The sequence below is a fragment of the Schistocerca serialis genome, chromosome 3 (assembly GCF_023864345.2).
Source record: "Schistocerca serialis cubense isolate TAMUIC-IGC-003099 chromosome 3, iqSchSeri2.2, whole genome shotgun sequence".
Taxonomy (NCBI): domain Eukaryota; kingdom Metazoa; phylum Arthropoda; class Insecta; order Orthoptera; family Acrididae; genus Schistocerca; species Schistocerca serialis.
Genome location: NC_064640.1, coordinates 213,179,502 through 213,193,730, shown reverse-complemented (window position 1 = coordinate 213,193,730; position 14,229 = coordinate 213,179,502). Strand labels below are relative to the sequence as shown.

The 14,229-nt window shown below is 38.5% G+C and overlaps 1 protein-coding gene across 4 annotated transcripts in view; it reads left to right on the top strand.

Annotated features, from left to right (window-relative positions):
• Positions 1-14,229, top strand: part of LOC126469935 (uncharacterized) — a 126,358-nt gene that overhangs the window by 64,718 nt on the left and 47,411 nt on the right. For 2 of the 4 annotated variants that reach the window (XR_007586096.1, XM_050097334.1), the window contains exons 6-7: positions 2,963-3,109; positions 3,214-3,351. Coding sequence is in view for 3 of the 4 variants with exons in the window: in XM_050097334.1 (XP_049953291.1) it covers positions 2,963-3,109; positions 3,214-3,351 (285 nt within the window). In the remaining variant the exon portion in view is untranslated. Of the gene's footprint in view, positions 1-2,962; positions 3,114-3,213; positions 3,352-14,229 lie in introns of all 4 variants that reach the window. The other 2 variants (XM_050097335.1, XM_050097336.1) reach the window with 2 other exon arrangements.

Genomic DNA, 14,229 nt, shown 5'->3' with positions numbered 1-14,229 from the left:
TATCTCATCCACAGTAAAGACCAAAAAATTAATTGAGTTATTTTTTAAATTGCTGAGAAATTTATTTTAGCATTTATCTTTGATCATTATTTAACAAATTTTGCACAAGGCTTCTTAGTAGATAATTGTTCATGATACACTGAAGTGACAAAAGTCATGGGATAATGATATACACATACACTAGTGGCCATGGTATCGTTATACAAGGTATAAAAGTGCAGTGCATCGGAGGAGCTGCCATTTGTACTCAGGTGAATCATGTGAAAAGTTTTCGATGTGATTATGGATGCACAATGGGAATTAAGACTCTGAACGTGGAATGGTAGTTGGAGCTAGATGCATGGGACATTCCAGTTTGGAAATAATTAGGGAATTCAATAGTCAAGGCTCTACAGTGTCAAGAGTGTGCTGAGAACACCAAATTTCATGGATTACCTCTCACCGCAGAAAACAAAGTGGCCGACGGCCTTCACTTAACAACTGAGAACACTGACAATTGCGTAGAGTTGTCAGTTGCGCAAAATAACCACAGAAATCAGTGTGGGACGTACGAAGAAGATATCAGTTAGGCAGTGTGGCAAAATTTGGTGTTAAAGGGCTATGGCAGCAGACAAATGATGTGAGTACCTTTGCTAACAGCTCGAAATCACCTGCAGCACCTCTCCAGGGCTTGTGACCATATGGGTGGACTCTATATGACAGGAAAATCATGGCCTGGTCAGATGAGTCCTGATTTCAGTAGGTAAGAGCTGATGATAGGTTTAGTGTGTGGTGCAGACCCCAAGAAGCCATGGAACGAAGTTGTCAGCAAAGCTGTTGGTGGATCCATAATAGTGTGGGCTGTGCTTACAAGGGAACCTCCCCATCGCACCCCCCTCAGATTTAGTTATAAGTTGGCACAGTGGATAGGCCTTGATAAACTGAACACAGATCAACTGAGAAAACACGAAGAAGTTGTGTGGAACTGTAAAAAATAAGCAAAATATACAAACTGAGTAGTCCACGGGTCGCATAGGCAACATCATGGAGACAGTGAGCTCAGGAGCGTCGTGGTCCCGTGGTAGCGTGAGCAGCTGCTGAACGAGAGGTCCTTGGTTCAAGTCTTCCCTCGAGTGAAAATTTTATTTTCTTTATTTTTGCATAGTTATTATATATGATGCTGGCAACAATCAGAGCAAGATGATATTATATGTCCGTTCGTTCATTGACGTCTTTGTTCACTGTAATAAGTTTAGTGTCTGTGTTTTGCGACCGCATCCCAAAACCGTGCGATTAGTAGACGAAAGGACGTGTCTCTCCAATGGGAACCGAAAACATTTGATCGCAAGGTCATAGGTCAACCGATTCCTCCACAGGAAAACACATCTGATATATTCTATACGACACTGGTGACGGCATGTGCGTCACATGACAGGAATATGTTGTCGACCCACCTAACTTGTACACTTGGCGAAGGGGTAAAAAGATTCTTCTACCTTGCCCGATTTAGGTTTTCTTGTGGATGTGATAATCACTCCCAAAAAAGTGATGAAAACATAAGAGTTTGTCACATAAACTGAAAATAAAAAATTAAACTTTTCATTCGATGGAAGATTTGAACCAAGGACCTTTCGTTCCGCAACTGCTCACGTTACCACGAGACCACGGCGCTCCTGCGTTCCCGGTGTCCTTGACATTGCCTATCTTCCTATGAACTACTCAGTTTGTATATTTTGCTTATTTTTTCACAGTTCCACACAACTTCTTCCTGTTTTCTCAATTGATCTGTTTTCAGTTTTTCAAGGCCTATCCACTGTGCCAACTTATAACTAAATCTGAGGGGGGTGCGATGGGAGGTTCCCTTGTTAGATGGAATGGGCTGGGTCCTCTGATCTTACTGTATCCATTGATTATTGACTGGAAACAGTTATGTTCGGCTACTTGGAGACCATCTACAGCCATTCATGGATTTCTTGTTCCCAAACAATGGTGGAATTGTTACTGGCCCACAATTGCTTATGACTGGTTTGAAGAACATTCAGGACAATTTGAGCTAATGATTTGGCCACCCAGATTGCCTGATGTGAATCCCATCGAATATTTATGGGACATAATTGAGAGGTCAGTGCATGCACAACATCCTGCTCTAGCAACTCTCTCACATTTATGGATGGCTATAGAGGCAGCCTGGCTCAATTTTTCTGCATGGGACTTCCAACAACTTGTTGATTCCATGCCACATAGAGTTGCTCCACTATGCTGGGCAAAGAGAGTCAGACATGTTATTAGGATTCATCCTATGACTTTTCTCACCACTGTGTATATATACCAGACTCCTTCATCAGATAAGCCAGTTACATAAACTTCTCATGCATCTTTAGTCATTGCTTGTTCAGGACATGTTGTGCACTTTCTCAAAGGTTCCACATTTGGATGCAGTTTCTGGTTCTTCGCCGAAATCATCTTTGAGGGGAAGTACGGCAGTGCTTGAATTCAGCTGCTTAGTTCTTATTCTTAAATAGTGAAATAAGACTTGGGATGGTAAATCTTCAGCAGCCTCAAATGAATTTTTGGTGGCAATAAACTGTATAAACAGAGAATTTTATGGTGGCTTGCCATTTCTGCACTGCTTCATTGCCATTGCCATTTCTGTGCCAGGGCAAGAAATTTTCTCCTTACCCCATGATATGAGTGGGCAGCGGCTCTTAGTGGTTATCTCCACACTACTTTTTTAACCACAATTATTTCTGAACCAATTACTTTGGGAAGTTTGTATAGTTTGCAGCATAACTTTACATTCTGTAAACAAATCAAATTAACTCGCCTATTATTTTTTTGTTGATAATCAGTTAAACTTGGTGCCCAAAACCTATTTATGTTAAAAATTTACCATGTTAATGTTAATGTTTTTAAGCATTTTTAGTTCTGATTTTTCTTATGGTACTTCTTGATCTAGGTACATTGTAAGAATAATTTAATTTAGTACTTACAGGAAAATGCTAACTTGAGAGCTCATCTAAACTTTGAAGTGAACAAAAATCGGTCCCTTATGGAGAACCTGAGGCGGCTTGAAGCAGAGGTAGAGAGACAGGTGCATCAGTATGACATAGCTCGCCAGAACAACTCAGTGGCAAGTATTAATTTTCAGCCATAGCATATGAGCCCATTGAAGCTAATAGTCTCCATTGACAATTAGAGTTATTGTGATTTTTAATAAGCTTTCTTCAATTTTAGGTAGTTGCAGAATTGGAGAATGAGCTTGATAATTGCAAGAGGCGGATTGCAGATCTATATAGTATCATCAGTGACAAGGAAATGACAATAGCGTACTTATGTCAGAGTTTTGGTGGTGCAAATGAACGCAATTTTGCTGTAAGTAACCAGCAGTATATATCACATAATGTTCTAAGACGAATGAATTGGCAGTCAGTAAACTGTGCTTTTACTGTGTTTGCAAGGGTATAAAATTCACTGGTAGCAACTGTCCAAAATATGAGCATATTACAGAATTTATCATCTTATCAAGTAATCTATGTTAAGATCTTTTTAAAATCTGTGGCTTGTTGGGACTTTATCTCCAGTTTATACTTTGACATCTGAAATAAGCACTGCAATTGTATGGAAGTATACTTGGACAGATCTAAGCTGGGAAATTTCCTTAAGGTGCACACCCAAAGGAAGCAGGTTACTCACATATTGGGTGAAAGTGTGAGCCTGCTTGAAGAAGTGCAACAGATCTCTACATTTTATGTAGTGGGACAAGCATACGGTAGCAAAAGGATGGCAGGATCAGCTGGCTACCCAAAATGATCAAAACATTCTTTCCCCACTTCAGTGGCCAGTGGCCAACTCACTATACCAGAAGAACAGTAGCATGCACATGCTGGCTGATCTGCAGTCTTACAAAAATGATCTGATACAAACTGTTCAGTAAAAAAGGTAATTCTTTTGCATTTTATAGCCCCATGTGGCGTGGTGAACTTGCCTACCTTTCTATAAATGCACATAGTTATTCATATGTTTTGAAATTAAGTAACCCATCACATGAAAGTCGAATAGTTTGCAGCAAAAAATATGAGTTGACACAGTTGGTTTGGTGCATGTTAGGTGCAAAATCATCAGGTACAAAATGTAGCTGACATATTGAATTTCTTGTCCGCCCCCGGTAGCTGAGTGGTCAGCGCGATGGAGTGTCAGTCCTAAGGGCCCGGGTTCAATTCCCTGCTGGGTCGGAGATTTTCTCCGCTCAGGGACTGGGTGTTATGTTGTCCTAATCGTCGTCATTTCATCCCCATCGACGCGCAAGTCGCCGAAGTGGCGTCAAATTGAAAGACTTGCACCAGGCGAACGGTCTACCCGACAGGAGGCCATCGCCACATGACATCATCATCATTGAATTTCTTTTTTTAAACATGGGACAAGATATTATTCCTTCAGTCTCAAGAAAATGAATTACATGTAGTGCACAAGGGTGAACTATTCATAACCACTATCATATTTCATAAATGGCTGAAGATACCAAAATGAGTTTCTAACAGTCAATGTCATGTAAAAAGGAACATTTTGCCATATGGTTAATATGTGAAACTTTCGTATCTACTGTGATATAGAAGTAATTGTAGGTCTTTTTGCCAATGGAATAATGTAATTTTCTAAGGGCCACCAATAGTGGTGAAAAGAATTTGTCAAGGTTCTAAACAATATAAGTGAAGAAATTACAAATTTATTTATCTACCAATGATGAGCTTTTTCATAAGTTGTTGACTTGTCTTATAATCTGCTTAAGGATTCTGTTGCTATTGCAACTGCATTAGCACGCTAGTAAAAATGACGTTTGTGTAAACTGCACTTTGTTTTGGCAAATGAAGCAGAGTCTAACATGAGTACAAGAGAAATGTATTATTTTACAAAGGACCAACTACCACATTGTTCAGAAAAAAACTGAGAGTAAAAAAATGAATTATATGGTTCCTTATGCAATTGGAAAATGGTGGCCAGAACTTGAATAGCAAACTGAATGAGATTTTTTAATGTTCTGAATAAAGTGAATGGAATAGATGATGTAATTAAAAAATTTAGAAAATATGATTTCTTACTTGCTGTTTTTTTCCATAAATAAAAACAATATACAGGGCAAAATACCTAATGTTTTCACCTAAAATGTTAAGGAAAGATGAAACATATTGGTGATTTGTTTTGATCTTCACAATTACACTTCGCAATGTACTCATAAAATAATGACCAGTGCCTTTTCATAACCTTATTAACAACTGAATATGGACATAAACTTTGATTTATCAAATGGAAGTATCATTTATTTCCTTGCAAAATAGTAATACTTGGTGAGATAAATTGAGTGATGTAACTAGTTTGTAGGTCTGACAGAAATTTATAGAGTAAAAATGAATTTAAAATTTGAGTTTCCTGATGTCCTAAATGACACACTGCACAGAGATTTGTGGCACTTTCATCATTAAAATGCTTAATCACAATTACCTCATAAGTAACATATTGCCCATAAAAAGGTACAAGTGGAGTGAAGTGCAGTGAAGTCAGTGTGAGCATGGTAAAGTTTGTTAGGTGAAATGCAGAAAGTAATTTACTCTTTGTTATTTGTAAAGCACACACATTTGCATTTGTTGAGAACTAGTGAGTGAAAATAAATACTGCTTCTACTTTGTTCTTAACATTCATAATTAAAATGGGGTCTCTACACAAAGAAAACATGATTTTTTTAAAAGTAGATATTGTGGAAATCGTATAGCAAAAAATTGGTTCTACTTCGCTTTATTTAGGTTGTCTGAAGGACAATGCTCAGTAGTTCAAGCTTATCGTATTTCAGTGAAGCGTTCTATCATTGAGAGAGTCATGAACTGCCAGGTTGTGCAAGAACTTCAGAAAACCTCTTGGTCATTATTTTATGAACCTCGCCTTGTGACTCTGTGTTGGTGAAAATGGTTGAAGATGTTTTAATACATCAGAAAATATTTTAGGTGAAAATCGTAGGAACCAAACCAGATATAACACTCATTTGCCTCCTACTACAGAGTGAATCTGAATTGCAGTAATATCCTCAATAGCTATCCACTACAGTAATGACATTTCCAGGAAAAAATTCCACCAAATAACTCTAACTCTTTTCAAATAGTATCTTCCATACTTCCAATAACATGATGAACTGTTCTGTAAATCTTATGGCATAATCATGTATAACTATCTTTTGACACTATAATTCATACCAGAGATGATGAGCAGAGGTCAAGAACTTGGACAGCCTATTAACCCGTTTTGTCAGACCATGCAGCTTACACTTTTTAGACGGAAACCTTCCCACTTTGAAAAATGAGTCAGTTTCATATTGCTGTCTGACATTAGAAAGCAGACATCTGTCTAGTATTACCTGATGTATTTCAAGAAACTAAACTATGGAATAAAGTTCAAACCGTGAAGAAAAAAAAAGGTCAATTCTACTATGTCAGTTCCATTAAATTCGTGATTATGCACTCTGTTAAGAAACACTCAGCAGAATTCTACAGGTAAGTACAAATTGTTAGACATGTTGCTACATACAACATGATTCATCACTTCATGTGATGCTCTTCCATTATTCTAGCGTCCAGCAGTGATCTGTTTTGATGGGTAGTGCATAACTGTAATTGTGGCAAACATTCAGACTTATGCTCATTATTTCTGTACTGCAAATTTCCCACAGAATGTAAGTGTGATCACACATCAGTGGTATGAGTATTGCCATCATTTTCCGATGCCTATTGAAAGCCTATGTTAAATTTTCTCCAAAAGAGCTTGCTGCTCTCTTCACAATATTGTTGACATCCACCATGTGATGCAATGCTTGGTGCTGAGGTTTTGTATTTTTATGGTCTTACAATCACTGCATTACTCGCAATCAATACCTTCACTGCAAGATAAGTGGTGATGTTGCTGGTGACAGTGCCACTAAAGCAGAGGTACTAAACACGGTTTTTCAAAATTTCTCCACTAAAGAAGAAGAAGAAAATATTCCAGAATCTGACCGACAACTACTGTCAAGATGAGTAACTTAGAACTAGATATCTGCAGCGTAGCAAAGCAGCCTAAATCACTTAATAAAGGCAAGACCTCCAGCCCCTCCCCTCCCCATTCCACCCCCTCCCCCTCCTCCTCCTCCTCCTCTCCCCCCTTTCTTCCATAGCCACTTCACCTCCTTGCTAGGTCACCAGCTCGGTAGCCAGTCTGTGGGGTGGGGCTGTCATGTACCCATCTGGCTGAGCTACCTTATACAAAGGGGACCAGACTACTGGTACCCTGCACTGTGAACTCCTCATGAAAGTCTAGGTGTGGTTGGTTATCTTTTTGGTGCATTGGAACTCCTGGTAATGACTGTTGTGCCAGGCGGCCAAGCAGGAGAGCTTGTGTGAAGTTTGGAAGGTAGGAGACAAGGTATTGGTGGAATTAATAGAGTACAGCAATCAGTCACATATAATGTTTATTGTCTATGGAGATTTGTCACTCTGTGGCCATCTTCAGTGCTAAAGGCCATATAAAGAACTATTTATGACAAGGTAACACCAAAGCCTTATTAAATGTCAGTTGTATACCCTTAAAATGCGAGTCATTCATGAGATACGTGCCAGTAAATGTAAGTTAAAACATTACAACCACTTGTAATGCACACTGTCCTGACTGAACTAATCATGTCAGTTTGATTTCACAGTCACAACAGAGCGTGCTTCAGTGTCCTCTTTACATGTGTGATGCATTGATAACATACATTAACATTAGTTTACAATTCATATGTTCTATCATTTTATTTATTATTTTATAGTGTCTAAGAACTTAAGCACATAAAATGAAGAAGGTGGTGTAAAAGCAGTGACTAATGTTGTACAGTTATACATGGTAGTAATTGTGTCAACTAACAAGTGACATCAACTATAGCTGGATACTTTACAATTAAAGATAGTTTAAAAATACAAAACATCTAGCTCAAAATAGCTAAGTTAGTAAAGTTTGTGGACAGACAAGAGTGGTGTTATAAGTTATTGTACCAGGAGCAGTTTTTTAAAAGAACTGGAAGTCTTTCTGTGTTTAAATGCACTCTCTTATAAGTTTCATGTGAGAATAATTATAATTTTACACAATTTGGTGTTAGCAGTAATACTTTCAACTGTGCTATGTAATAATTTGGGAAATACACTACTGGCCATTAAAATTGCTGCACCACGAAGATGTCATGCTACAGACGCGAAATTTAACCGACAGGAAGAAGATGCTGTGATATGCAAATGATTAGCTTTTCAGACCATTCACACTAGCTTGGCGCCGGTGGTGACACCTACAACGTGCTGACGTGAGGAAAGTTTCCAACCGATTTCTCACACACAAAAAGCAGTTGACCAGCGTTGCCTGGCGAAACGTTGTTGTGGTGCCTCGTGTAAGGAGGAGAAATGCATACCATCACGTTTCCGACTTTGATAAAGATCGGATGGTAGCCTATCGCGATTGCGGTTTATCGTATCGCGACATTGCTGCTCGCGTTGGTCGAGATCCAATGACTGTTGGCAGAATATGGAATTGGTGGGTTCAGGAGGGTAATACGGAATGCCCTGCTGGATCCCAACAGCCTCGTATCACTAGCAATCGAGATCACAGGCATCTTATCTGCATGGCTGTAATGGATCGTGCAGCGACGTCTCGATCCCCGAGTCAACAGATGGGGATGTTTGCAAGACAACAACCCTCTGCACGAACAGTTCGACGATGTTTGCAGCATAATGGACTATAAGCTCGGAGACCATGGCTGCGGTTACCCTTGACGCTGCATCACAGACAGGAGCGCCTAAGATGGTGTACTCAACGACGAACCTGGGTGCACGAATGGCAAAACGTCATTTTTTTTCGGATGAATCCAGGTTCTGTTTTAGGCATCATGATGGTCGCATCTGTGTTTAGTGACATCATGGTGAATGCACATTGGAAGCATGTATTTGTCATCGCCATACTGGCGTATCAACCAGCATGATGGTATGGAGTGCCATTGGTTACACGTCTCGGTCACCTCTTGTTCGCATTGACGGCACTTTGAACAGTAGACGTTACATTTCAGATGTGTTATGACCCGTGGCTCTACCCTTCATTCGATCCCTACGAAACCCTACATTTCAGCAGGATAATGCACGACTGCATGTTGCAGGTCCTGGATACAGAAAATGTTAGACTGCTGCCCTGGCCAGCACATTCTCCCGATCTCTCACCAATTGAAAACGTCTGGTCAATGGTGGCAGAGCAACTGGCTCGTCACAATACGCCAGTCACTACTCTTGATGAACTGTGGTATTGTGTTGAAGCTGCATGGGCAGCTGTACCTGTAGACGCCATCCAAGCTCTGTTTGACTCAATGGCCAGGCGTATCAAGGCCATAATTACGGCCAGAGGTGGTTGCTCTGGGTACTGATTTCTCAGGATCTATGCACCCAAATTGCGTGAAAATATAATCACATGTCAGTTCTAGTATAATATATTTGTCCAATGAATACCCATTCATCATCTGCATTTCTTCTTAGTGTAGCAATTTTAATGGCCAGTAGTGTATGTTACATGAGGAACAGTTAAATGAAAATGAAACACCTGCCACAGCAGGATCATGGAATGGTTCCATTCAAACATAATCACTTCATGCATTAAGACATTTATCCCATTGGGTGGTGAGATGTTCAACTCCTGTTCCGTAGAATGCAGTTGGCCATTGACAGATCCACAACTGCACCTACCCTTGCACGTCGTCGTCCAACTGAAACTGACATCCACGTGTGTCTTTCTTCAGGTCACCAGAGGTTTGAAAATCACACGCTAAAAGGTTCAAGCTGTACAAAGGATGTTGCAGTTTTCTGACCAAGTAGCTGAACTTACCTTTAGCCAGCTGGCTTAGGGGAGGGCATTATTGTGCAACAGGAGAATTCTGTCTGACAGCATTCTGAGAGCCTGACAGGAAACAAAAACGCCAACAGTTGAAACACAGAATTGATTGTCTCATCTCCCAGTGGGATAAATGTCTTAATGCATGTGGAGATTACTTCTGAATGGAACTATTCCATGGTCCAATTGTGGTCAGTGTTAGGTTTTCATTTGACTGCCCCTTACCTTTGTCTCCAAAACTTAGTACTCTCTTGCAATCTAGAAGGAGTGTAATCATAACTAGGTCATTATTGTCAGATCTTAGTGTCTGTTGGGGATTGGCCCGTAGTAGCAAAATCCCAATTATTTTGAATCAGTTCTCAAAACGGGGAGCTTCTCGTGATCACCTGCTCATTAAGTAGTTTCCTCCAAGACGATGCCTGGTAGTGAAAGATTTCAAACTTCTCCAACAGCTCTATATGCCTTCCCTTCTTGGAGAAGCATGTAAGAAAATTAATGAAAAATTAAAATAATGTAGTGAAATATTTTACCAAATGAAATTTACCACTTAAGAGTGATGAACCCATGTACTCCTACTCTTAGAGCACAAATAAAAGCCCATAAAAATATTTGTATATTAGGCTGATTTTTAACAGTAGAGGTGACCCTGTTAGAAAAGTAGCAAAGAAATGCTTAATTTTTTTAAAAAAAGTGCTTTGTTTTTAACATTTAATACTCCATGAAAAAAGTTAAGAAGTAGTTAGAAAAAAAAAATATACGAGTGTCAAATGACATGAAATGGTTTTTTAGTTATGACTAATTTATACACCAATTGTCAGATTAATAACACCATTGAAATCATTAAGCAAAACTTTGCCATAAAACAAATTGTCCAGTGATGAAATCAGTTAGTGTGTTGAGTTGCTTATATTAATTTTGGAGTATAATTACTTTAAATTCAAAGGGGATATATTTTTACAGAAAGAGGGTTTAAGTATGGGTAGCCCCTTTTCATACCTTTTAGCTGATATTTTTCTTAATCATTTGGGGAATAAATTCTTTCAGGACAATCACTGTGTAACAAGTAGACCTCTGTGCCGGCTGCGGTTGTCTAGCGGTTCTAGGCGCTCAGTCCGGAGCCGCGCGACTGCTACGGTCGCAGGTTCGAATCCTGCCTCGGGCATGGATGTGTGTGATGTCCTTAGGTTAGTTAGGTTTAAGTAGTTCTAAGTTCTAGGGGACTGATGACCACAGATGTTAAGTCCCATAGTGCTCAGAGCCATAAGTAGACCTCTGTACTACTTAAGATAAGTTAACGACACTTTGCTATGAATTAAGAGATCATGATGATGTTACAACAGTTGTCAACAAGTTAAATGGTCTTAATTTGAATTCACATGTGAGATGCAGTCAAATAGATTAACTTTTTATAATTGAACGTTATTATTTTAAATGGGAAACATGCATTTTGAATTTACAGAAAGGACCTGTATGGGCAGTAGCATAAATTACACCTCAGACCATACCATTCAGCACAGGAAGGCATACTTTAATTTCACCATCAATCAGTTGTAAAAAAATAATTCTACTTTCAAGTACAGATCATGAAGCTAAGCTGAATATGATAAAATATATAATGCAAGGTCAATAACAACATGTATAACAACAAGGTAAACAAAAGGCAGAAAGAAAATAGTTTCTTTGTAGTTGACAGTAGCAACAATAAGTTCATTTGTTTACCATACTATGGCAAAATTAGTGACAGGGTGACATCAGCTTTTAGTAAACAAAAAGTAAATGTTGCGTTTTCTGCTCTGGGTAGTTTGGGTAGAATTTTAAAGAATATTATTAAAACAAGAATTCTTTTCCATAGGTCAGGTGTCTATAGAACTGAATGTCTTGACTGTGGTGCTTGTTTTGTTGCACAAACTGGTAGACAGGTTTAGTGAATGTGTTGTATTAGACTGTAAAAATGCAGCATAAAAATCTAAGTTCACTGCCTACTGCCTTGAAAGTGGTCATAGTGTACCAGTTTCATCCTCACACATGAGGATGTTCCACTCATGCGAAAAGGGTAGGTGTATAGACCTTTTGGAGTTTGAAATCATTGTCTTGAAAGCATTGTCTTGTAGGACACTACTTAATAAGCAGATGGACATGAAAAACTCCCAAATTTGGGAACTGTTTAAAAATCATAGGAACTCGGCTACTGTGGGCCAATCCAAAGAGGCTGATCTGACAATAACAACCTAGTTATGATTACAATCCTTCTAGATAGCATACAAGTACAAAGTTTCTGGAGACAAATGTAATGTATTTTCCACATTGTTGCATGATGTAGTTAAAAGTTTATTAATTTTAATACCAAACTGCGTAAATTGTAATGTATTTTATGTGAAACTTATGAGAGGACATTTTGAAGCAGAAAGACTTCTTGTCCCTATGATATACTATTCCTGGTATGATAACTTACACCACCACTCTTGTCTGTTCCAAGTTCCTTCAACTGTACTTAGAATGTAAAACAGTTTTAATTTAAAAATTACTAGCTTAGGTATTTTGAACAAGATTTTCATATTTTTGAGCTATGTTCAATTGTAAAGTGTGCAGCAATAACCAATGTCACTGGTTAGTTAACACAATTACCACCATGTATAATTCTACAACATTAATCACTGTTTTAGTTACAACCACCTTATCTGTTTATGTAGATAAGTTTTCAAAAGGTATAAGTTAGTAAATAAAGTGATAAAACATATGAATTGTAAAAAAAGTTAATACATGTTGTCAATACATGTAAAGAGGGTGCTGAGGATTGATATGGCGTACACTGAAGCAGCCTGTGTTTTAACTGTAAACAGTAGCAACAGTGTGAACTCAACCTTTGACATGAATAGTGCATTTGGGACTGTGTGCATATATAAGTTGTTTTAATGTTTTAACTTACATTTAGTGGTATTATTTTATAAAAGACTCTCATTTAAAGTGTATACAACTGTACATTTAATAAGGCATTCATGTTACCTTATTGTAACTGGTTCTTTACATGTCGTTTACCACTTGAGATGGCCACGCAGTGACCAAAATCTTGATATGCAATAAACATTATTTGCAATTGATTAATGTACCCTTTATTACTTGAGATAAATACAGTGGCTAGGCACAACTGCTTTCTCATGGAATCAGACATGAGAAAAAGAATATATTGCACATCTTGTTCCAAAATACATGTGTTTCAAGAAAAATTGACAATGTTTGAAGGGTGGAAGTGGGAAATGTTCTGAGTGCCAAAACTCGCTTTTTTATGCAGATCCAAAAGGAACATATATTTTGTTTTTCATAACTTATTTGTAATCCAAAAAACTGAAAAGGTATTCTGATAACACAGAATTATGTTGCACACCTCAACACTGTTTAATATTGACTTCTGTTTCTTATAAAACTGTATACTTGGGGGTTAAACTGTGCTATTAAAGAAATGGCCACATTGCCAACAGGTCTTCCTGTTCTGCAACTGATAAACATGACTAGTCTTTCAGGTGAAGTGCATCAAGGCATACATCTGACATGGTCTTTCCTCTTTTGAATACACTTATGTTTTTTTCCATTCTTCTGTCTCGGAGTAAGAGTTTGTTATAGCTGTTTGAGAGGAACGAGTTTGAAGCACTTTGATCATATTGCATGTAGAGATCTTACACGCGGCTGCATCCCGAATAATGTTTCAGCACCATCTTTAAAATCAAAGTAGTCAGTTGTTTGCATTGTAATGATACGGAATGAGTTCTTAGCTGTAGCTTATGGAACTTGTGATGAATTGTAAATTTTATTTTATTGATACTTTTGTCTACAAAGCAGCTTATGCACAAGACATTGGGCAAGTCTGTTTATAGTACAGGGTGTACATAAAGTCTGGGAACACTTTCAATTATTTATTACTCAAGAACCAAACATTGTACAGATATCATACATATGTCATTTTGAAGAGAAACCCTGAAAGTTTTTTTTCATGTATACCACCACAGCTTAGTTTGGTAATATGAAGATAGTCAGTGCTAGTCGCAAACATGGCGAGTTCAGATGTGAGAGCACTTCGCCGAGAGCACTGTCACTATATATTCTTCTTTGGACATGTTGCAGCAATGGCTGTTGCCTCAAATGCAATCAGACTCTCCGTTCATCTTTCAGCAGGATGGGGCTCCATCCCATTTTCATCGTGAAGTTCGTGGGTACCTATACACAGAGCTGCCGCATCGATGGATTGGCCGTGCTACAGAAGGGGACAGCTGTTTCATGAAATGGCCTCCCCGATCACCAGATCTCACTCCGTGCAACTTTTTTCTGTGGGGAAACATTAAA